Source organism: Hordeum vulgare, chromosome 6H, assembly GCF_904849725.1.
Source record: "Hordeum vulgare subsp. vulgare chromosome 6H, MorexV3_pseudomolecules_assembly, whole genome shotgun sequence".
NCBI classification, from domain to species: Eukaryota; Viridiplantae; Streptophyta; class Magnoliopsida; order Poales; family Poaceae; genus Hordeum; species Hordeum vulgare.
In genome coordinates this window covers 550,425,558-550,449,581 of record NC_058523.1, presented here as the reverse complement: position 1 = coordinate 550,449,581, position 24,024 = coordinate 550,425,558, and the positions used below count along the sequence as shown (strand labels likewise).

General features: G+C 45.5%; 1 protein-coding gene and 1 long non-coding RNA gene across 2 annotated transcripts; both read left to right on the top strand.

Moving 5' to 3' along the window:
* Positions 1-20,647: 20,647 nt before the first annotated feature.
* LOC123402971 lies at positions 20,648-21,170 on the top strand. The gene is made up of 3 exons (XR_006611379.1): positions 20,648-20,738; positions 20,842-21,045; positions 21,130-21,170. It is a non-coding gene; the product is annotated as an uncharacterized LOC123402971 (long non-coding RNA).
* Positions 21,171-21,337: 167 nt separating this feature from the next.
* LOC123405849 lies at positions 21,338-23,399 on the top strand. The gene is made up of 4 exons (XM_045099381.1): positions 21,338-21,731; positions 21,821-21,916; positions 22,010-22,128; positions 23,162-23,399. Exons 1-4 carry the CDS (start codon positions 21,351-21,353, stop codon positions 23,397-23,399), a joined length of 834 nt encoding a protein of 277 aa, XP_044955316.1. The 5' UTR covers positions 21,338-21,350.
* The last annotated feature ends 625 nt before the right edge of the window (positions 23,400-24,024 follow it).

Genomic DNA, 24,024 nt, shown 5'->3' with positions numbered 1-24,024 from the left:
TTTTGTCTACAAAGAAACATATACAGATTACATGGAATTTACTCAAATATAGACATGTGCTGGCCTGGCCTAAGGAAGCTAAACATGCAAAAAAAAAATGATCCCTTTTCTTGGCCCGAAAGAGTCCCATCTGTTCCCTCGCAAAAAAAAAAAAAAAGTCCCATCTGTTAGCCCCAAGAGTCAACACCGCACAGCAAAGGCCACCCACTCACACATCCGTATGACATCTGTGGTTCAGTGTCGCGCCGATTGGCCATTAATATTGCCTGCTGGTTTGAGTTATCAAGTCTAACTTTGCATTGCCTCCAGTCCGGGCAATATATAGGAGTCGTTGGAAAGGTTTGACATCGTCTCACGTGCCGGAATGATATACATATCCATGCATGCACCGATCTTCTTTCAATAGACAATGGCGACGTTTTTCCTGTTCTGTGATTTGTTGTCACCTAACTCACGGCAATCATAGGATATGCCCAGGTCAGACAATTGACATATGTTGTCACGTATGTAGACGGTGATTAATTTTGGAAAGCAACAAGAAGCAAGAAACAAGAAACAGTTGCGACATTCTTCTACTCCCTCCGTTTTTAAATATTTGTTTTTTAAAGGTCCAACTACGGACTACATACGAAATAAAATAAGTGAATTTACACTTATAATTATGTTTACATGCATCCATATATAATCTGTAGTGATTTTTTTTAAAAGACAAATATTTAGGAATGAGGGAGTATCTGTGATCTGATCGTTGGAAAGGCTTGGCCTCACATGCATGTATGAGTATAGTAAATCCTCCTGTAGATATATAGATGGATGACGATTAAGTCACCATCAGACCTTGTTTGGTACTAGTGTTTTTGAAAAGATTGATGGGGATAATCCTTCAAGAGATTGGGTGAAACCCCAACCTTCACCCAATCCCTTCAAATCCCCATTTATCCCCAATACACTAGGTAGGGGTAGTGTATTGAGTATTGAGAAAAATGCACTATAATTTGGGGATTTGAGGGGAAATGTGGGGATGAAACATGTCAAATACACTAAAATCAAATGGCGGTATGAGATGTGTGGGGATTGAAGGGTTTGACCGGGATAATCCCCACAAATTTCCTAAAATACACTAGTACCAAACAAGGCCTCAAGGTAGGTAGATTTCCCTCTAGAAACAAAGCAGCCATTACCTCATAATAAAGACAACTCTAGAAACAAAGCAGCCATTACCTCATAATAAAGACAACTAATGAACTAATAAGTATTACCACGAAGGCACGTGGTGACAGGCCGGATGCCTGAAACCTAACCAAAAGAGTGATATGCATTGTAGGTCTCTAAACTATATCAAGGATGTCATATAGGCAGTGGCAGAGCTTGGTCCAGAAAGCTGGGTGGGCCGGCTTTAGGGAATACCTTTAAAAAACAATTCATGGCCCAAAGCGAAGCATACACTACAGAACCTCGCATGGGCTGGGCGGGCCACGGCCTATACGGTCTTACGGCTGCATACAGGTCTTGAAACTACAAAAATCAGCATCATGGTCTTCGAGGTGCACTAAGTGTGTCCTTCAAGCCTAAAACGTACATGACTTTAAAAACAAATGTTAGTGTCGTGCCAATATGGGAAAAAATGTCGACAAACATTCATGTACTTTTATGATTTAAAAAAATGTTTGCAAACATTTTTTCATGACTGTAAAGTGAGGAAGATGTTTTCAATATTTGATAACATCTTTTTAAATCATGAACATTTTATCCATCCATATTCATGAACATTTTTTGAAACCATGAAATTTTAAATATATGAATATTTTGTAAATAGATAAACGTATTTTCAAATTCATGAACATTTTTTTCAACACTGAAAATGTTTGCAAATTCGTCTGAATAGTTTTAAATAAACAAAGAAAATATAAATAGCTAACTTACGGTGTCCTGGACTAGGGAGCCCTAACCTAATCGGTCTAGACTCTTTGGATTAGGCCGAGGGGCTCTCCTCCCTCTCAAGATGGACTTCGGTGGCATCATGATGAGGATTACTTTTTTTGAAGGCTTGTCGTGTACTTCAAAACTTTTCTTACCGCCTCTACGCAAAGATACCAACCTTGTAGCTCTAGATACCCTACTTGGCATGTATGTAAGACGTAGGGTTTAGCCCGTAGAGGGGAGATAAACGCAACGCTACCTACCTAGCCTTAGGGTTTAGACCACAACATACGATCTCGAGGTAGATCAAGCTTGTACTCGATAGTTCATCATCAATATAAACAAGAGCATGACATAGGGTTTTACCTCCCTCAAGAAGGCCCGAACCTGGGTAAACATCGCTTCCCCTATTCCTGTTACAATCTATCCGAGAACCATAGCTCGGGCCCAAACGTGCTTGACTATAACGAGGCGACATACATAGATGAAGATACCGATGGCCCTATAGAACCCACTTGTAAACACGGGCAACATCTAGCTATGATGTCTACATGATGGATACCCCCCCCAATCCCCCCTCCCCCAAAATAAAGTCGGCGCAGACACCAAAGGGGCAACAATGGAGAGCCCAAAGGCAGCAATACCACCGCTGATGACGGCGAGGCAATGACAAGTGATGCCCACAACACTGGAGATGACCCTCAAGCCTCCCCAGTACGGAACGCTAATCCCGAAGACAATCCTGAGGACTCAGGTCCCAATGACATCTTTGGAGGTGTCGACGACAATTACATGCTGGAGTCCGAGGAAGGCACGAGCCTCGGTACCGAGGACCTTATCGTCCCCGAAGACCCCTTCAAGCAAGAGTGCTTCTGGCGGCGCCTCATCGCCACTGCTGGAAGCATGAAACACAAGCAGCAACAGCTGCAAGCGAATACAAATGAGTTGAATGAGAAGTGTCTCGGAGCACTCTCAGCCGAACAAGATCTCAAAGACCGACGTCATAGTGTGCCGAAATCAACTACACCTGGCCATGGACAGCTCTTCTCATTCTTCACAGCGTACTCGTGCAAAGCTAGCTGTAAACATTGACGTCTTTCTAAGGTAAAAACATACAAGTTGTAAATCCAACCTCTCAAACGCACCGACGCGTCCGAACGCCCCGAACACTAATCAGTTACGTTTTAAATCTTTTCGTCCACATTTAACTCTTTCATGTTTCATCATTTTGATTTATGTAAAATAATGCAAAATGTATACCTTACGTGTATTACGTACTATACTACTCTTCATCATCATCGAAGATGGCCTGAGCGGCTGAGTCATATGCGTCGCAGCCTGAGCCGCTAGCGCTGCTTCCACTGCAGCCCGCGCCACCTCTATCTGGTACCGACGAAGACGCCTGGGCTCCGGAGCCGACTCCGAGTAGATGGAGTTAATGATGGCATGCTGCTTCGGCCACACATCCACATCCTCTCCCTTCCCAAGCTCCTCCTCTTCTTTCCCAAGCTCCTTTTCTCCCTTCCCAAGCTCCTCCTCTTCCTCCTTCACCTCCTCCTCCTCCTTGAAATCCTCCTCCGGATCCAGAGGTAGCCCAGCGGCCCTCCGGATCCAAACCTCCTCAAGGAGCCATAGACTGTGCTGGATCATGTAGTGGTGGCGTCGTGGGGGCATGGCGGACCGGCTCGGGTAGCGGCGACGGAAGGGAGGAGGTGGATGTGCTAGGGCTGGTGGAAACCTGTCGGTTTAAAGAGTCGTCTCTGGTCTCGAACGGGGAGCCGGAGCGGCGCCTAGCGGCGTTCACCCCTCGGCGACGGTCGAGGTGCTCATCGGACCTTCGGGTTGGCGGTGCTAGGAGTCCGACCTAGTGATGTCAAGGCCATATACTTGTGCATAGCATATTAGTATTTGTAGGTGAACTACAGTTAATCACAAGCTAATTAGTGCAGCTAACCACAATTTTATGATGTCGGTTGACATCACAAACAATGAGTAGCACCGCCATTACGAGGGTTCCGTTGTAGATGCTTTAAAGTAGAGGAGTAGACGGTAGCAAGTTGGCCCGTGGAATTCAGATCGCCCATGTACTATGTTGTGGTCGTACCGCTGCCGTTTCAATTCAATTCGCGTTTAATTTCGGCTATACGCTACTGACTGCTGCTGCTCCGTAGACCGTAGGTACGCCGAGCGGTACGTGATTGTGCTAACGTCGGGCAGCTGGGGATGGTAGCGCTGGAATGCCCGTCCTAAACAGTGTCGCCACTGCATGTATTTGTACTCAGCTAGTTCTTTTTTTCAGTAATGCTACATCTACGTGAAACACATACCTAATTTACTGAAACATCAACTTTGGACCGATTTTAGTGTTTTGATCCTTTCTGAAAAGTTAAGCAAGATCATCAAATCTCGTTTATGAAAATATTAGTATCTTATATCTTTTTCCTACCATCATATACGATAGCTGTAAGATTTCACTGCTTACTGCCAAAGTCAATGATGATAAGGCTTGACAACGCCGTCAACTCCGTTCGTCAAAAGAAAATACCCTACTGCATAAGTATCTGGCACGGTAGCCTATTTATTACTCTCTCCGTCTCAAAATGAATATCTCAAGCTATAAAATTATTCAAAGCTTGAGACATTTATTTTGGGAGAGAGAGAGAGTATATTCTACCATGAAAGGCTAGACGTGGAACAGCAAAAGGCCTCCTCCGGCCAGTTCTAGCTTGCAGGCGTGAGCACCTCAAAGTCCACGAGACTCATGGCTAACACGAGACGTCATGCATGACTCACCACGACCATGCTTGCAGACGAAAAGAGAAGGAAATAGATAGAAAATACATGTTGATACTTTGGACTGGCTTTGCTGTGTACTTTGGCATGCGATCCTGTATTTTTCCCGTGAAAAGAGCGGAGCAGAACATCAAGTAGACCAATGCATTCATTTTTCTTCCTAATTCGTCAAATATTACTTTACTATTTCTTCTTTATTCGGGTCTGTCTCTTGGACCTTTTTTTTCTTTTGCTTAGGTTTAGCCGAGGTAGTAGACAAACAGAGGGGAAGAAAATACGGCGGGGGACAAATTTATTGTGATTGTAAGCAAATAGAATTGCTTGGCTTGTTTAATTAAGTTTAACTTCAAACTTACAGAAATTTTGCAAAAAAAAAAAGTAAGCTCTTCCATTGAAGTTTTTTTTAGTCTAGTTGAATAGTTTTGATTAAGGTTTTATTAGTTTCTTACTCGAAACTAAATAAAGGATTTTCAGGATACTTCCTTTGTGGAATAAGATATTAGATCCTCGAGTGATCTTTTTCTTGTTGCTTCATAAGAGTGAATCAAATAGATTCAATTCGCGTTATAAGAGTAAAAATTCCGTCTTGTTAGCCCTACCGTCATCGTCTTGAACGGTAGGATATAATGGGCTACAGTTAAAGACTTCGACGATAGAGGTATTTATTATGTCAAACGAACGTGACGGCCCAGTTAAGTGGTACCGTCATTGACATTGACGGTAGGTATGAAACCCTACCGCAGTCGTCTACGATCGCAGGGAAAATGGTTAAAACCTGTTTTTTTTTTAAACCGGGGTCAGATCCACCTCGTTAAATCCAGGGGGGAGAGGATTCAATTTAGACAGGTTATGTAAGCGTTCATACCTTTTACGAAGATGTAGCATTATTGTTCTTCGTTTGCGTGTGGACACAATATACTTTGGTAGTTCCTCACCAAAAAATTCTACTTTGATAGTATTTTCTTGTGTGTGTGAAGACAATCTACTCCGGTAATTCTGCTTTGTGGTTCTGCCCTGCCATCGCGCACGGCCTGGATCATGTGATGTTCAGCCCACGTCCGCACAACACTGCCAGAGATTTCTTTGACATGGAGAGGAAAGCCTTGAACTCCTATTTGCCGCAATCAGCGGCAAAATGCTGATGATTCACACATGGCAGCACCGACTGAGCCGGCCAACACAGGTTGCGTGCGTTGTAAAAAATCAGCAGACTGCAAGGGGTGTAAAAATTCAAAAAAAATATGGAGCGTTAGCTAGGATTCAAACTCACGATCGTGCTCTGTTAGGGCGAGGTAGCTTCATGTCCATACTGAAAAGGCAAGGCGAATACATTAGAACGGGCAACATAGGCAGATCAGATTATTTTTTCCTTACTTTAATTATTTCTGGAAAATTCTGAACATTTTTATAAAACTTCCAAACCTTTTTGAGAAACGTATGTGTGCTTCCGAAAATATGCTAACAATTTTTCGAATTTGTAAAATAAAATTAAAAACAGGAACAACTTTTTAAGTTATGAACAAATTTTGAAAAACAGGAACATTTCTTAGAAACTCAACCACTTCTCAAATCCGTGAATTAGATTTTGAAAATGCGAAGAAACATTTGAAAGCATAAACTATGTTTTCAAAGAATAAAAAGAATAAAACAGGAATTTCTTTTGAAACTCATTAACAATTTTTCGAATTTATACTTTTTTAAAACATGACCATTTTTTTATTTAAGGATAAATTTAAATAGTGTTTTTTTTGAAAATTTCGAACATTTTTTGAATTTGTAAACAATTTTTATAAACGTGAACATTTTTTGCGTACATGAACAATTTTTAAATCTCCCAAACAATGTTGAACATGTGAACAAGTTTGGGAAACATGAATATATTTTACCCGAATATTTTTGTTCATGTGTACTCAAAATCAACTTTTTTCAACAAAATAATGTTTAACGAAATTTTGTGTTTTTTAGCAATAAACTCAAATATTTGGAAAATATAAGATTACTTTTTTTTACATGAATATTTTTAAATCTGGAACATTTTTTTAACTATTAAAAAAAGTGATTTGTTTTTGGAAGAACATAGTTCGAAAAAGTGAACAATTTTAAAAATTCTGAAAATTTGCTTTAAACGCAAAAATAATTTGTAAATCCGGAACAATTTTTTGGAAAAATAAATATATTTCAAAATTCTACATATTTTAAAACGCCAACAATAGTTGGAAATCCAGTTTCAATGGAATAAATAAATAATTTTCAAAATTGTGAACTTTTTTAAAAACATGAAGAAAAATTATAATTCCCGACATTTTTTGAAAAATATTGTCCCTCAAATTTTGAACTTTTAAAAACATGATTTTTTTAAATTCCCGAACATTTTTTGAACAAAAGGAAGAAAATTTGAACAGTTTTTGAAAACACAAAAAATATTAAATTACCGAATATTTATTTATAGAAGAAAAAAAATTTGAACAATTTTTTAAAACATGAACACAATTGGAAATTCGCGGACATTTTTTAATAGGAGGGAACAAAATTTAAAATTTTGTAGAATTTTTTAAAACATGAGCAAAATTTGAAATTCCTAAACACTTTTGAATAGAAGGGAATATAATTTGTGTAATTTTTTAAAACTTCAACAAAAACTGAAATGCTGAAACATTTTTTGTATAGAAGGGAACATAATTTGAAGAGTTAAATATTTTTTCGAAACATGAGAAAAATTTGAAATTCACAAAAAAAATTAAATAGTAGAAAGAAACAGAATTTGAAATTCTAAACATTAAAAGAAACAATTTCTAAAAATTGGGAAAGAAACAGAAGAAGGTATCAGAAAAGAAACAGATAACAAAAAAAGAAAAAAGAAAATTATAAAATAAAACATAAAATAAAAGCAATGAAAAATCAAAGAAAGCAATAAAAGAAACAGCAGGAAAAAAGAAAAAGAAAAACCAGACCTGGACCGGTTGGGAACTTTCCATAAAGTTTCCAAAACCGGAATCAATGAAATGTGCAACGGGCCAGCTCATTTAGTTCCTCGCGTTGCTCGGTCTGTGCGTTCGCTCGACAATTCCCAACAATTAGCGGCGAATAGGGTTTTTTTAAAAAGCCTGTATAAACCAACATGATTGATGGCGGACTGCAGCCGGGCCGAAATAGAGGAACGCGTAACATTCTACATCATTATGTCTAGATCTTTGAACTGAAACTCGCACCTCCGTCATCAGAAAATGCCATGGGATTTGATCATTTGCCTCATATTAATTGTGCACATGATCATTTGCCCCAATTTTATTTTGCTTTGGATGATTTGCCACCCATTACCTCGATTTGTCGATTAATTTACCTATTTTGTTGATTTACAGTCATTTCTTAACAATCTAGCCCAGAAAATCATCGTCAAATGAACTGTGTATCCCTGCGGCAATCTTCCGATTCCTCTCAACTCAATCCAACTCAATCGATCAAACGGATCAACAGATTTCGTCCTGCCGTCAGACGGAGGAGAGGCGGAAGCGCCGCGGGGCATGCAGACCAAGCCATCACAGGTGTTGCCGTGTTGGTCACCGGACGGTAGGTGCGGCGATAGGACCATTGACGCGTACAAAGATAGAAATCATACGCACTTGCTACCGAACAAACTTCTGAAAGCACACAAGACATTCAATTCTTCATTCAAGACACTCTTTCTTTTACGGTACCCACCCATGAACCTGAGCCATCCATCCTCCTTAATCTGACGGTGTAGATCCACTTATACTGCTCAGACTAACAACCAGTGCACAAACGAGAGGGATCAAAATCCTTAGCAGTATACCAAATGATAAGGGCAAAATCGTCACGAGGCTAAAAATTGTCGCCGAACTGAGTTGTGTATTCCAATTTCCACATCAGACCTCTAGGCTGAGTCGCTATAGACGACACGGGTACAACAAGAGAGAAGAAGACGGCGGCCCCTATCAGCTAACCCTAGATCCCCGAGTCTCGAACTCTTGCTTGGCTATCCGGCGAGATGTTTCAATGGCAAAGGATGGTTTCGTATCTGTAGGCGAGACAAGGCGCTGGACGAAATCAGCATGTCAAGAATTGCTAACTACCTGTGCCATCATCACCACCTCCCCTTTTTCATATCCAATCCCCCGCACCCTTATCAATTTCTAAATCCATTGACTTGTTCATAAGCATCAGTCAGATGTTGTATTATGGAAATTTTATTGATCGTTATCACCCAGCTGAAACACAAAACTTTTCTAAATAGAAACTATGATCTTCATTTGATTATTATACACCGAGATATTTGTTTAAATGATTGATATTGCGAGCCTTTAATCATTGCACCGAGTTAGTTCTGACGACAATTTTGTTTTTCACTACAGGAACGAGATCACGCCTAGCAATACTACACTAGAATGCCTAATTGGACAGAGATCGTGATTTTGTCCATTCGGATGGTGTCACAGGCGAACGCTCAAATGTCCGGAATCAATCGCCCTGAAATGGTTACAGGAAAGTTAGAATTATTGACCTAATTACCCTTTGAACATGTCCATCATGCTCTAGAAATCAACGGTTGGATGAGACTTATACTGCCCTCTCCAATAGCAGTATAGGGTAGTGTAAAAAAGCTCTTTCAGTTTATTAGTCAGCCCAACACAATGCCTTTCTTTCTTCTCTGAGAATCACTACCAAAAAAACGTACTACGCCTACGGCTTATTCTATGCCGACAGCTGTTTGTCGGGGCCGTCGGCATAGTTGGCATTATGCCTACGGCTTTTTAAAAGCCCTCGGCACAGAAAAGCTGTAGGCATATCTACATCTACGCCGACAGCCTCCGTCGGCATAAAAACGGCCGTCGGCCTACAAAATAGTAGGCCTACGGCCATCGTCGGCGTACATAGACCGTCGGTATAGATGTGGGGCCGGCGACGGGCCCCGGTCAGGGGGGGCTGACGCCGTCGAATCTATGCCGACGGCTGGACGTCTGGCCGTCGGCATAGATACACAAAGCCACGTCATCGATCCGGGGCGCACCGACCAACATCTATGCCGACGGCTGCCGTCGGCATATCTGCCACGTCATCGATCCGCAGCGCGTCGACCGCCGGCCCTGGCCGTATCTATGCCGACGGCTTTGCCGTAGGCATAGTTTTTCTTTTCTTTTCTTTGCACCATGTGTGTATATATATATATAATTTGATTAACTTACATGTACCATGTGTAAATATAAATGTATTATTATTTTTATGAACATATATGTACTTTGTACTTCTTTCGAATACGTTAATGATGTGTCGTCATTTTCTTTGAATATAGGTCCTTATATTTTATTAAAATCAAAAACAGCTCTGCCTACAAAAATATTGTGGTGGTTGCAAACGCCCTACACGCGTCTCTGGGATGTGACCCCCCTCACGTCCGGGGTGTGCCCCCTCACCGAAAGTCAAAGGCTAGATCTCGTGTTCAATCGTTACACGGTTAGGTGGGACGGGGGCCCTGGGGTAGCAGTGGGACCAGAGCATCGCACCGGGCCCTCATACATGTCGTACGGGGCTAAGGTTAGTCCGATCGGGTGGCTGTCGCGGGTAGCTATGCCATGGAAACATCGCGTCGGGTCCTCGTGCATGTGTGAAAGTGATCTGACATGCGTAGACGCCCGTCGCGACGCTCCCATGTGTGTCCCCCTTCATGTACGACAATGTCGTCGTCACTTTAAGGGGAGAAATAGTCGTGTCGGGTCGACATGGAGGGAACCTAGTGATGGGTTGGACTCAGACAATGTTCTTACATGTTTCTATGGGCTGACCTATCGAAACGAGGTGGAAGATTCCACTGGTCAAAGCCCGTCCGACGCAAGTCAAAGGCCTAGATCTACGGGTCAACGGGGCTAGGGTTAGTCAGATCGGGTGGCTGTCGGGGGGTAGCTATGCCACCGAAACATCGCGTCGGGTACTCATGCATGTGTGGAAGTGATGTGACATGCGTAGACGCCCGTCGCGGCGCTCCCGTGTGTGTCCCCCCTTCCTGTACGACAATGTTGCCGTCACTTTGAGGGGGAAATAGCCGCGTCGGATCGACATGGAGGGAACCTAGTGATGGGTTGGACTCGGACCATGTTCTTACATGTTCCTATGGGCAGACCTATCGAAACGAGGTGGAAGAGTCCACTGGTCAAAGCCCGTCTGACGTAAGTCAAAAGCCTAGATCTACGGGTCAATGGGGCTAGGGTTAGTCCGATCGGGTGGCTGTCGGGGGTAGCTATGCCACTGAAACATCGCGTCGAATCCTCATGCATGTGTGAAAGTGATGTGACATGCGTAGACACCCGTCGCGGCTCTCCGGTATGTGCCCCCCTTCATGTACGGCAATGCCGCCGTCACTTTGAGGGGGGGGGGAATATCCGCGTCGGGTCGACATGGAGGGAACCTAGTGATGGGTTGGACTGAGACCATGTTCTTACAAGTTCATATGGGCTGACCTATCGAAACGAGGTGGAAGAGTCCAGTGGTCAAAGTCCGTCCAACGCAAGTCAAAGGACTAGATCTACGGGTCAACGGGGCTAGGGTTAGTGCAATCAGATGGCTGTCGGGGATAGCTATGCCATTGAAACATCGCTCGGGGTCCTCATGCATGTGTGAAAGTGATGTGACATGCGTAGACGCCCGTCGCGGCGCTCCCGTGTGTGTCACCCTTCATGTACGACAATGTCTTCGTCACTTTGATGGGGGAAATAGCCGTGTCGGGTCGACATGGAGGGAACCTAGTGATGAGTTGGACTGAGACAATGTTTTTACATGTTTCTATGGGCTGACCTATCGAAACAAGGTGGAAGCGTCCATTGGTCAAAGCTCGTCCGACGCAAGTCAAATGCCTAGATCTACTGGTCAACGGGGCTAGGGTTAGTCTGGTCGGGTGGCTGTCGGGGGTAGCTATGCAACCGAAACATCGCGTAGGGTCCTCATGCATGTGTGAAAGTGATGTGACATGCGTAGACGCCCGTCGCTGCTCTCCAGGGTGTGCCCCCCTTCATGTACGACAATGTCGCCGTTACTTTGAGGTGGGAAATAGTCACGTCGCGACGACATGTAGGGAACCTAGTGATGGGTTGGACTGAGACCATGTTCTTACATGTTCCTATGGGCTGACCTATCGAAACGAGGTGGAAGAGTCCACTGGTCAAAGCCCGTCCGACGCAAGTCAAAGGCCTAGATCTACGGGTCAACGGGGCTAGGGTTAGTCCGATCGGGTGGCTGTCCGGGGTAGCTATGCCACCGAAACATCGTGTGGGGTCCTCATGCATGTGTGAAAGTGATCTGACATGCGTAGACGCCCGTCGCGGTGGTCCCGGATGTGTGTCCCCTTCATGTACGACACTGCTGCCATCACTTTGAGGGGGGAAACGTGCGCATCGGGTCAAGCCGGAGGAAATCTAGTGGTGGGTTGGGCCCAGGCCGTGTTCACGCATGATCCTATGGGCCGAGCTATCGTAACCAGGTGGACGAGTTCGTTGTTTAAACCCCATCCGGCGAAAGTCAAAGGCCTAGATCTCTGTGTCAACGGGGCTAGGGTTAATTAGTCCGGTCGGGTGGCTTCCGGGGGTAGCTATGCCACCGAAACATCACGACTGATCCTCATGCATGTGGGAAAGTGATGTGACATGCGTAGACACCTGTCGCGACTCTCCGGTGTGTGCCCCCTTCATGTACGACAATGCCGTCGTCACTTTGAGGGGGGAAATAGCCGCGTCGGGTCGACATGGAGGTAACCTAGTGATGGGTTGGACTGAGACCATGTTCTTACATGTTCCTATGGACTGACTTATCGAAACGAGGTGGAAGAGTCCACTGGTCAAAGCCCGTTCGACGCAAGTCAAAGGCCTAGATCTACGGGTCAACGGGGCTAGGGTTAGTGCGATCGGATGGCTGTCGGGGGTAGCTATGCCACCGAAACATCACTCGGATTCTCATGCATGTGTGAAAGCGATGTGACATGCGTAGACGCCCGTCACGACTCTCCTGGGTGTGCCCCCTTCATGTACGGCAATACCGCCGTCTCTTTGAGGGGGGAAATAGCCGTGCCGGGTTGACATGGAGGTAACCTAGTGATGGGTTGGACCCAGACCATGTTCTTACATGTTCCTATGGGCTGGCCTATTGAAACGAGGTGGAAGAGTCAACTAGTCAATGCCCGTCCGACGCAAGTCAAAGGCCTAGATCTACGGGTCAACGGGGCTAGGGTTATTGCGATCGGGTGGCTGTCGGGGGTAGATATGCCATCGAAACATCACTCGGGTCCTCATGCATGTGTGAAAGTGATGTGACATGCGTAGACGCCCGTCGCGGCGCTCCCATGTGTGTCCCCCCTTCATGTACAACAATGTCATCGTCACTTTGAGGGGGGAAATAGCCGTGTTGGGTCGACATGGAGGGAACCTAGTGATGAGTTGGACTGAGACAATGTTCTTACATGTTTCTATGTGCTGACCTATCGAAACGAGGTGGAAGAGTCCATTGGTCAAAGTCCGTCCGACGGAAGTCAAAGGCCTAGATCTACGGGTCAATGGGGCTAGGGTTAGTCCGATCGGGTGGCTGTCGGGGGTAGCTATGCCACCAAAACATCGCGTCGGGTCCTCATGCATGTGTGAAAGTGATGTGACATCGACAGACGCACGTCGCGACGCTCCGGTGTGTGTCCCTCCTTCATGGATGCCACTGCCGCAGTCACTTTGAGGGGGGAAACGTGCGCGTCGGGTCAAGCCGGAGTAAATCTAGTGGTGGGTTGGGCCGATGCCGTGTTCATGGATGATCCTATGTGCTGAGCTATCATAACCAGGCTGACGAGTCCACTGTTCAAAGCCCGTTCGGCGAAAGTCAAAGGCCTAGATCTCCGTGTCAACGGGGCTAGGGTTAGTCCGGTCGGGTGGGTGTCGGGGGTAGCTATGCCACCGAAACATCGCGTTGGGTCCTCATGCATGTGTGAAAGTGATGTGACATGCGTAGACGCCCGTCGCGACGCTCCGGGGTGTGCCCCCCTCATGTACGACAGTGTTGCCCAAAGCGAAGAGGGGGGAAATAGCCACGTTGGGTCCTCATGCACTGTTGCCGTTTGTGTGAGCGGGGGAAAGGTGCGCGTCGGTATATATAAAAAAGTTTTTTTAAAAATAGTGCATATAAAAAAATTCTTAAAACATTATATAAAAATAAAGTATATGTAAAAAAACTTTAAAAAATGAAATGCAGGTACGCCGACGGCTTAGCTGTCGGCACATTCCCTGCCACGTCACCGATCCGCGGCAATATCCGGTCGGGCGGCATACCTCCTCCACTCCCTGCCATGTGGGTCCTCATCTATGCCTACAGCTAAGCCGTAGGCATAGAGAGGACTTATCCTCTCAGCCACGAGGTAACTTATCCTCTCACGCACCATCTCGTCCACACCCGCGCAACCGCCGCCTCCACCTCTGCCACCGGCGCCTCCTCCTGCCGCCGTCGCCTCCACCAGCCGCCGTCACCGCCTCCTCCACCTGCTGCTGCCGTCGCCTCCTCCACATGCGGCCGCCGCCGTTGGCTCCTCCACCTGCGGTCGCCGCCACCGCCGCCTCCACCTGCGGCCGCCGCCACCGCAACCTCCACCTGCCGCCGCCGTCGCCTCCTCCACCTGCGGCCGCCGCCACCGCAGCCTCCACCTGCCGCCGCCACCGCAGCCTCCACCTGCCGCCGCCGCCACCGCCGCCTCCACCTGCTGCCGCCGTCGCCTCCTCCACCTACGACCGCCGCCGCCGTCACCTGCCCCCTGCCGCCATCACCGCCGCTCCCAGGTTAGGGGTTGATGGAAACAGTAGAAACTGCTTGAGCCAAGAGAAGATATTGTTGTCCTGCTTGTTTGTGATTTTCATGAATCGGGAAATTTATTTCTGTTAGACACAATTCGTTTTCTCCTCAGTTCTTATGCATTTGAATATCAGTAACATGTCTAAGACTTGTGGATTTATGTTGCTACAAGCAAATTATATTACAGCTGCTTGAGCCAAGAGAAGATATTACATATGGTACAACTGCTTTAACCTGCAGAAATCTGAATTCATGCAACTGTTATGGTTTTTGATGTATTTTCTAGTCCAAAATATAGTTTACAATCAGTGGCGGAGCCAAGAATAGTTCTTAGGTGTGGCAGATTTTATGAAGAAGAAAACCGTGTATAATATAACTATATGCAAAAGCTTACTTATACTATGTATATATACTTTATGTATAGCTAAAACAACTGAAATCTAGAAGCTAAGTATTGACACTCACATACCTGACTAGTACATGGATGACCGGTCACCAATTTACCATCTATATAAACTTGACAGACATAAAGATCTTCTACAAAACCTATAATTTCTATGCTGAAAATCTACAATACCTGACTAGTCATTCTTAATACATCTCACCTAAATGTTTAACAAATTCTGTAGCTGTCAACAACTCTCAAATTCTGTGTTGTCTTAATTTTTTTTGTTTGTAATTGTCTATTTATCTATAGTATTGTCCTATACTCCTATTTAAATTTTTTAAAGGCATCCTGTTTAAGTGAAGATTTTTTCTACTTTTATCTTATCAGTGCCTCAAACCTATGGTTTAAAGTGTCAATGCTTAATGTGACGTGATGACCTATTTTTTTCATTTGGTGGAATTAACAGGATTTGTGGTGTTTCATCTTCTTGGAGTGATCACCGACGTTGGAGGTGTTGTCCCACGATCGTACCTCCTCTGATCGACTACATCCTCTACATTGGAGGGTGAGTAACAATTCCAGCACCTCGTCTGCTTTTTTTCCATGTCACTAGATTTCATTTTCACATCAAGTCGCGTAACCTAGGCGTCCCCCGTCCGAAAGCGTTGCATCGATAAATATGCATTCGATTGCATATTTATCACCGCAACTCTTTGGGATTGTCCAGCATATTCCACGGACAACCCGAGGATGTGTAGATTGGGTACGTTGTCCATGCTCTACCCCGTTCCGAGACAGGATTTCGACGGCACCTCCCCGTTGTTCTCCGGATGCACATTCTCCCGGCATTTTCCGAGACGTGTATTTGGAGAACAGCGGGGAGGTGCTGCCGAAATTCTGTCTCGGAATGGGGTAGAGCATGGACAACGTACTCAATCTATACATTCTCGGGTGGGATTAGGACCCATCTTTACCTATTAGAGATGTAGGTTAATTAGATGTCGTTTCTCGTCAACCCTAAAAAAAAATAAAACATTGATGTGAGTAATTTAAATAAATCCTTAATTTTGTTCTGTGGCTCCAATAAATCAGAGATGGCAGATAATCAATGGATGTATAGTGGGTTTTTCCATCGGAATCAAGTAACAGCAGAGTGGGTCGAGAAAACTGATGTGTTTTTGAAACAGATACACCGTAGTCCAATGAGGATGGTGCCAGAATGCCCCTGTGCCAAATGTAAGAGACGTATGCGCAGAGATAAGAGTGAGATGACTAATCACCTTCGCACGCATGGATTTATGCCAAACTTTAATATGCCGATAAACTTTGCCCAACGGGGCCGTGGTAGAGAGGAGGTGATACGACAACGCATCGCTGGTTATGAGGACGATGGGGTTAGAGACATGCTAGATGATGTCTTTGCTGCACAACCGACACCTCCATCACATTCTGCGAATGAACTGGAGGAGCCGGAGGAAACCGCAAAGGCCTTCCTGGATATCTTGGCCTCTTCAAAGAAACCTCTTTATGAGGGTGCCAAGCTCTTTGTGTTGGATGCCATCTCGCAACTGATGACAGTGAAGGCCGAGTACGGCTGTAGCCAAAATTGCTTCGAAGCATTTCTGGGAGTATGGGCTAACAGCCTCCCTGAGGGCCATGAACTGCCGAAAACCATGTACGCTACGAAGAAAATAATGAAGGCGCTCTCCATGGATTATGAGAAAATAGATGTTTGTCCAAAGAATTGCCTTTTGTTTAGGCATGAGTATGCGAGTGACAACTACTGTAGGAAGTGCGGTTCCTCTCGGTATGTTGAGGTGGTCGATGAGCTGGGTCAGAAGAAGCAGCTAAAAATCCCTGTGAAGGTTCTTTGGTATCTTCATTTCATAGAAAGACTGCAGCGCCTTTTCATCACCGAGGAGTGTGCCAAAATGATGAAGTGGCACAAGGAAGGAAAAAGGTACAATCCAAATAAAATTGTACATCCATCAGAAGGTGAAGCATGGAAGTCATTCGATACAGAATACCCTGAGGAAGCAGCTGAGGCTGGGAATCAAAGAATTGCTATATCAGGTGATGGGTTCAATCCATATGGTATGTCGTCTAATCCATACAGCTGTTGGCCCGTGTTTGTTATTCCGCTCAATCTCCCTCCCGGCGCCATAATGCAACGCAAGACTATGTTCCTGTCGCTTATAATTCCGGGGCCTGAATATCCGGGGAAGAATTTGAGTGTGTTTATGCAGCCGTTGGTGGATGATTTGCACCATTCTTGGTACTTCCCGAGGTTGACATTCGACCGGCATCTGCAAAAAAATTTTTATATGAAAGTTTGGCTACTGTATTGCATGCATGACTTTCCCGGCTATGCCCTATTCTGCGGATGGTGTACAAGTGGGAAGATGCCTTGCCCAGTGTGCATGCAGGCCTTGCGTTTCATGTGGCTGAAGAAGGGTGGCAAGTATGTTGCCTTTGACCTGCATCGACAGTTCCTCCCTCTAGATCATCCTGATAGGGAAGACAAGAAGAACTTCACAAAAGGCCTAGTCGTCCATGAAGTAAACGAGATTCCAACGTTTTCTGGTGCGGATGTGCTTGCTCAGCTGAAAGCTCTTAAGCCCACCGACGAAGGGAAAGGCAAAGGCAAAGCCAAAGCCAAAGCCAAAGCCAAAGCCACAGGCGAGGGCGAGTGTGAGGTCAAAGGAAAAGGCAAAGGGAAAGCCAAAGATTTTGAAGGATATGGTGAGACGCACAACTGGACTCACATTACCCCCTTCACGCAGCTTCCCTATTTCAAGGACCTCAAACTTCCATACAACATCGACGTGATGCACACCGAAAAGAATGTCGCAGAGGCCCTTTTTCGCACGATCCTCAACATTCCTGATAAGACAAAGGATAATGTTAATGCTAGAGTCGATCAACAGAATATTTGTGATAGACCACGTCTACACATGCGGCCTCCCACAGGCGGTCGAAAATCTTGGTTCAAGCCAGATGCTGACTTCGTACTTACAAAAGATCATAAGATGGAAGCATTCAAGTGGCTGAAACACGTCGTGAAATTCACTGATGGTTATGCATCAAATATAAGTAAGGGGGTCAATCTTTTAACTGGCAAAGTGACCGGGCTCAAGAGTCATGACTATCATGTATGGATTGAGCGGATTATGCCGGTGATGGTTCGAGGCTATGTTCCCGAGCGTGTCTGGCGTGTGCTTGCGGAGCTAAACCATTTCTTCCGCACGCTTTGTGCTAAAGAAGTATGTCCCGAGATGATAAAAGAAATGCATAAGAAGGCGCCGGAGTTGATATGCAAACTAGAGAAGATCTTCCCGCCGGGCTTCTTTACTCTGATGACACATCTCATTTTGCACCTCGCGAACGAGGTATTGTTGGGGGGCCCTGTGCAGAATCGTTGGCAGTACGGTCCTGAGAGACAGAACAAGCATCTGAGACAGAAATGTTGAAACAAAGCTAAGATTGAAGCTTCCATAGCTGAGGCAGTTATCCTAGAGGAGGTGGCAGACCTCAGGACAGCGTACTATCCGGACCATGTTCCCACGCTGCACAATAAGGTGTCTCGATACAATACAGAAGAACCCAAGTATAAACCCAAGCTGCCTCTATTCAACGGGCAAGGTGGCAGGGCTGGATGCACGACACCTTATATCATGCCACAAGATGAGTGGGAGGATGTCATGTTCTATATCTTGCACAACATCAAGGAAGTTGAGGATGAGTGGATGAGGTAATACCTTTGCACCGTTCTTTTAGTCAATTTGTTATGCCCACTTTGCCTCGTTCTAATACCCCTTTTCTTATTTTAGTCGATTCGTTGATGAAGAGTGGACGGGAATGCTGCCTCCTACTGAAGCAGAGGCACTTGCTCTTCTCCGAAAGGGTGCCGATGGAAGGAAATTTTTTGTTGCGTGGTTCATGGAGAAAGTAATTTTTCACACTTCCCTATTACCGAGTCCACCCTGCAATTCCAATTAAACTAATCCAGCCTATAATTTCAATTAAACTTGTAGGGAAAAGATCCGAACACATCAATGGATGAAGAATTGAGATGGGTTTCCATGGGCTTTAACAGTCGGGTCATGACATGCTCAAAGTATGATGTGAATGGGTATCGCTTCCATACAGAGGAGCACCAGAAGAGTCGGCCTGATCCCAAAACTATAAATACCGGAGTCTTCACCGAAGGAGATAATAAAGTAGAATACTACGGAAGGGTAGGAAAAATATACGAGCTTACATTCAAACGTGGCCGCGAACCCCTAAGTCTCACTGTGTTCAAATGCCGATGGTTCGACCCCAAAAAGGGTCTGAGACATACGCCTTCTGTTGGTTTAGTTGAAGTTAAACCATCAACCGTCTATGCCGGAGCTGATCTCTTTATCGCGGCTACCCAGGCCACACAAGTATATTATCTGCCTTACCCATGCCAGAAAGAGTACCTAAAGGGTTGGGAAGTTGTGTTTAAGGTGTCGCCACATGGTAAGCTACCGGACCCGAACGATGATGATTACTACAACATAAACCCCATGACTTACGAGGGGGTGTTCTTTCAAGAGCAAGATGGTGAAGTTGTCCGAAACAAGGACGACGATGACTTGGGTTATGTTGACCTGGACCCAAACGATGACGATGCACATACCGATGGTGAGGCAATTGTGAATCAAAGAGACATAATAATGCTTGAAAAGCTAAATGAAGACGCCGACGATGAGGAAGAGCCTCCACCTCCGTCAGACAACGAAGAAGATATGCATGATAGTGATGATGAGACCGGTCGACAAATAGATTACAATAGTGATGATTCATATGGGTTCTAGAAAATGTAAGTTCTTTTAATGATGATTGAGGTAGATTACAATACTATGCTTAATGCGCTCTTCTGTTATTAATGTTCTTTTCTGTATGCTTGTTTATTTGATATCGTTACTAATTGTTTATTCCCTTCTCAATGCAGGTTTGCTAAGCATGGGCAAGTCTAGCGGCGCCGGTTTCCTCAGCAAATGCAAAGGACTTACTTGGAGTGGACGAGTCCCCAAGGTTCCCCCCCGGCTATGCGACGATGACACCTCACATGGAGGTCGAGGGGTCGGGGGAGGAGACCCTAGAGGAGGAGGGGGTGGGGGGAGAGCCCCTAGAGGAGGAGGAGGTGGGGGGAGAGGCAAAAGAATCAAAAAACTCCGGGTTGTGTCCGAAATAGGGGGGTCTTCTTCGATGCCCTCCTATACTGAGGCAGCTTCTGAGTCTGAGGATGAGGAGGAGGTTCCTGAGGAGGAGGAGGGCGAGGAGGAGGAGGTCGAGGAGGAGTGTGAGGGTGCGGAGGGTGAGGAGGAGTGCGAGGAGGAGGAGGAGGACGGTGAGGAGGAGGGTGGTGGAGGGGAGGTTGACGCCGAGTTGTCGGGTGATTTGCCGTCTGGTGCTCCGAAGGGGTGGCTACGTGGTATTGCAGAACTACCTACACCACCTTCTATCGAGGCGGACAAGGTGCTCATTGAACCGAAGGGGATAGAGTAAGTGCCTCTCAATCATATTTTTGAACACATGACAACATTTTCTTATTGTACATATGCCAATTCTTTGATTCTTTTGCAGTAACTGGAAGGTTCACGGAAAGGGCCGTAAACCGAACGGCCTTATCACTGTCCTGTTGAAGGAGTTTTGGCCAGGCCTATTCCAGCCGCGGCCAGACAAGGAGTCAGAGCTGTGGGTTTTGGCCACGAGCTGCGCCCACTTCGAGGCTTCCAGCCTCGCGGCGTACGGGACGGCCGCTAAGGCCGTGATCACCAAATTTTGGGTAAGTTCTCTTCTGAATCACTTGTCTTCAGTTTCAGTCATAGTTTGTCATTGAATCACTCAACTCATGCCTTGTTTACTTCTGGTTTTATGCATGATTGCAGGAATTCTATAGAGTTCTTGACGAGCACAAGGCCATAGCCGACGGGGTCTTGCTGGCGGCTGCGAAGAATAAAGCTCGTTAGTTCCTGTACGAGGTGCGTTGGGTTGCCGTCTCGCACTACTATCACACCTACCTTAATCAAAAGATGAGCAAAAATGAAGCGCAGAAGCAACGACTTACCTTGAACAGGGAGCAGTACATGATGGTAAGTATTAGAGACTTTTCAATCCAACATATAAGCAATCAATTTCATTGTTCTGTGCTGACATGTCATGCTTCCATTTTTTAGGTTATTCCTAAATGGTGCTTGGGAAAGGGTGATGGATGGGCTAGGTTGGTGGATAGGTGGCTCGGCGATGATGCAGAGTTTGCTGCCAAGAGCAGCATGGCCCGGGCTAACCGTGGAAAAGACGGGACACACGGCCAAGGAAACAGGAACCACTGGGGCTTCAAGGCAATGAAGGTTCATTTTTGTTCTTCTTTTTATAGTTACCGTCATGTTTTCTATGTATGGCTAACTTCCGTCTGACGTTGCAGGAGGCCAAGTTGAAGATGTCACTCTCAGACATACAGTCATGGGTGATGGCCCGTGCTAGGACTAATCCCAAGGAAGGCGAGAGCAAGTACTATGGCAATACAGAGGAGCACATGGAGTCCTACAAGGAACAATTTGAGAGGTTGCATCCGCCTGGTCCGGATGCTCCTGACGTGATCGAGTCTCAGATTGATGAGACAGCGGTGGTGTCTATTCAGGGGAAGGCCCATGGCCGCTATCCGTGTTTCGATGGCTTGATCACTCCTTCAGTCTCTTACACACAACTGCGGGCTACCAATCCGAGCCCGTGCAGCAGTAAGGGGCGTTCGCAACCTCCCTCAGACCCCCAGCATGATGTAAGTAATTATCCCCTTATCATCTTTCTTTCTCACTTTTTTAGTTTATTTTCAACATTGTTCACTTACAAACAACCTAATTTTTGTAGGCATACATGGCCTTTGTCGAGCGTAGGAATCTCGAGGTGCAGGAGTACATGCGCCTAATGAAGGCAAACGTGAATTACAATCGTGAGATGATGGCGGTTAGTTTTGCCCTCTTCAAACCAAGCTAAAATTTGCACTTTCATTCCTTCTGACCTTCTAGTTTGCTTGGTTAACTAACATCCAGGCTATAGTGGCGTCTTGGAATAACCGCGCGGAGCCACCACAAATGGGACCCCCACCACCACCCGCTGGAGAACCCCGACATGTACCCACGTTCGATGAATGGGTGGCACTATGCAGTCAGACTCCGGTTAGTACATTTACCTAACTATTGATAAACTAGCTCTCGTTCAATCAACACTATCATATTATATTTATCCTTACAATCTTTTCTCAAACATGTAGGGGACTGGTGACTCGACTGCTGCTTCGTCGAGTTTTGATGATGTTCTTTAAGTTTCTACTTGTGTTCATTAGATGATGTTCTTGAGATAATCATGATATGTGTTGTCATATTGAACTTTATGTGATATTTGTGAGATGATGATGTTGAACTTTATGTGAGATGATGATGATGATGTTGAACTTTATGTGAGATGATGATGATGTTGTTGAACTTTATGTGAGATGATGATGATGTTGGACTTTATGATGATCTTAGTGTGATGTCATATTTGTTGTCATATTATTGTGTTGATTTTGAATGAAATGGTCAAAATAGGAAATATATAAAAAAACAGAGTGTAACTATGCCTACAGCTTTGCTGTCGGCATAGATATGGCCAAGTAGCCAGTTGCTACCACGTGGCACATCTGTGCCGACGGCTAGACCGTCGGCGTATAGGTATGCCACCAGTAGCCGACACGTGGCGCATCTATGCCTACGGCCGACCTGTCGGCATATATTTACGATATGTGGCTACGGCAACGCCGTCGGCATATATGAGCCACGTGTCTTCATGAAGGACGGCCGGCGCAGGACATCTACAATCTATGCCGACGGCCTGGCTGTAGGCATAGATGCGCCACGCGTCACTCCGCTGGACGGCCGGTGGAGTAACGGCGCCGTTAGAAACCGTCTCATGAAAAAATATGCCGAGGGTCAAACTACGTCGACGGCTGTACGAAAGCCGTAGGCATAGATACCTATGCCGACAGCTTTTCTATGCCGACGGCCGTGGCATCTACGCTGACGTGTTCTATGGCGACGGGGATACGCCGACGGCTGCCGTCGGCATAGAGCTATGCCGACGGTAGGAGGGCTATGCCGACGGCATCTGGCTGTAGGCATAGTTGAAAATTCTGGTAGTGAATGGAAGCATGCATCAGCACCGTGCACACAGTCAGTTCTTCTCTGAAATTGCAATTGACGACTACAACAAGAACCCCGGCACAATGCAGCAGGATGTCCGCAGGATCGCCACTGCTACGGACGATGCCCTCCGCACCGTTGACACGGGGACTGTCATGAGGATGTCCAGGGACAAGATGCCACGCCGGTGCCTGTGGAGTCGTCTCGCCGTCAGGTCGCCGCCTCCCTTGACGGCAATACGCGAGATTAAATACATGATGCAGTACTAGTTCAAAGGGGAAACGAAAGGGAAATGGAATTAACATGAAGATTCATGATATTCAGAGTTCCGTGGTACTGGCATCTATATTAAGCATTAGGTCTTGATAGGCGAAAGCTTTTCCTTGATACTTTACAACCTGGGCATATGCAACGACCACAACCAAAAGCTACACACATTGCAAAGATATAATGGTTTGAGTTAACTTTTTTTGTGCGTGAATTAGGTTTGAGTTAACTTGTACAATGAAATGAAGAGAATTTGCATAGCCATTTTGTCACACAACCCAAGAGTTCTCATGTTCAACTGTGTATGTATAAGTGCATAGATAACACTAGGAAAAACGACGAATGCGGGAACAATGTAAGCCCCAGCAACGACACCATATACAGAGCATGCAGTTAATTCTAACGTCATCACACAAACAAAAAGAAAGCTCAAATGAGGTTCCGAAACAGCAGAGTCGCTGATAACCTTAAGTTTTTCCAACACAATATGCAGCAATGGAGCATTTTTTTAGGTTAGTGAGACAAGACTATAAGTTCTCAATCCATAGTAGGGCTATTACATTCTTAAATGGATCTAGAAAGATCATCAATTATTTAATGACTCATAGTTAAGTTTACAAATCATTT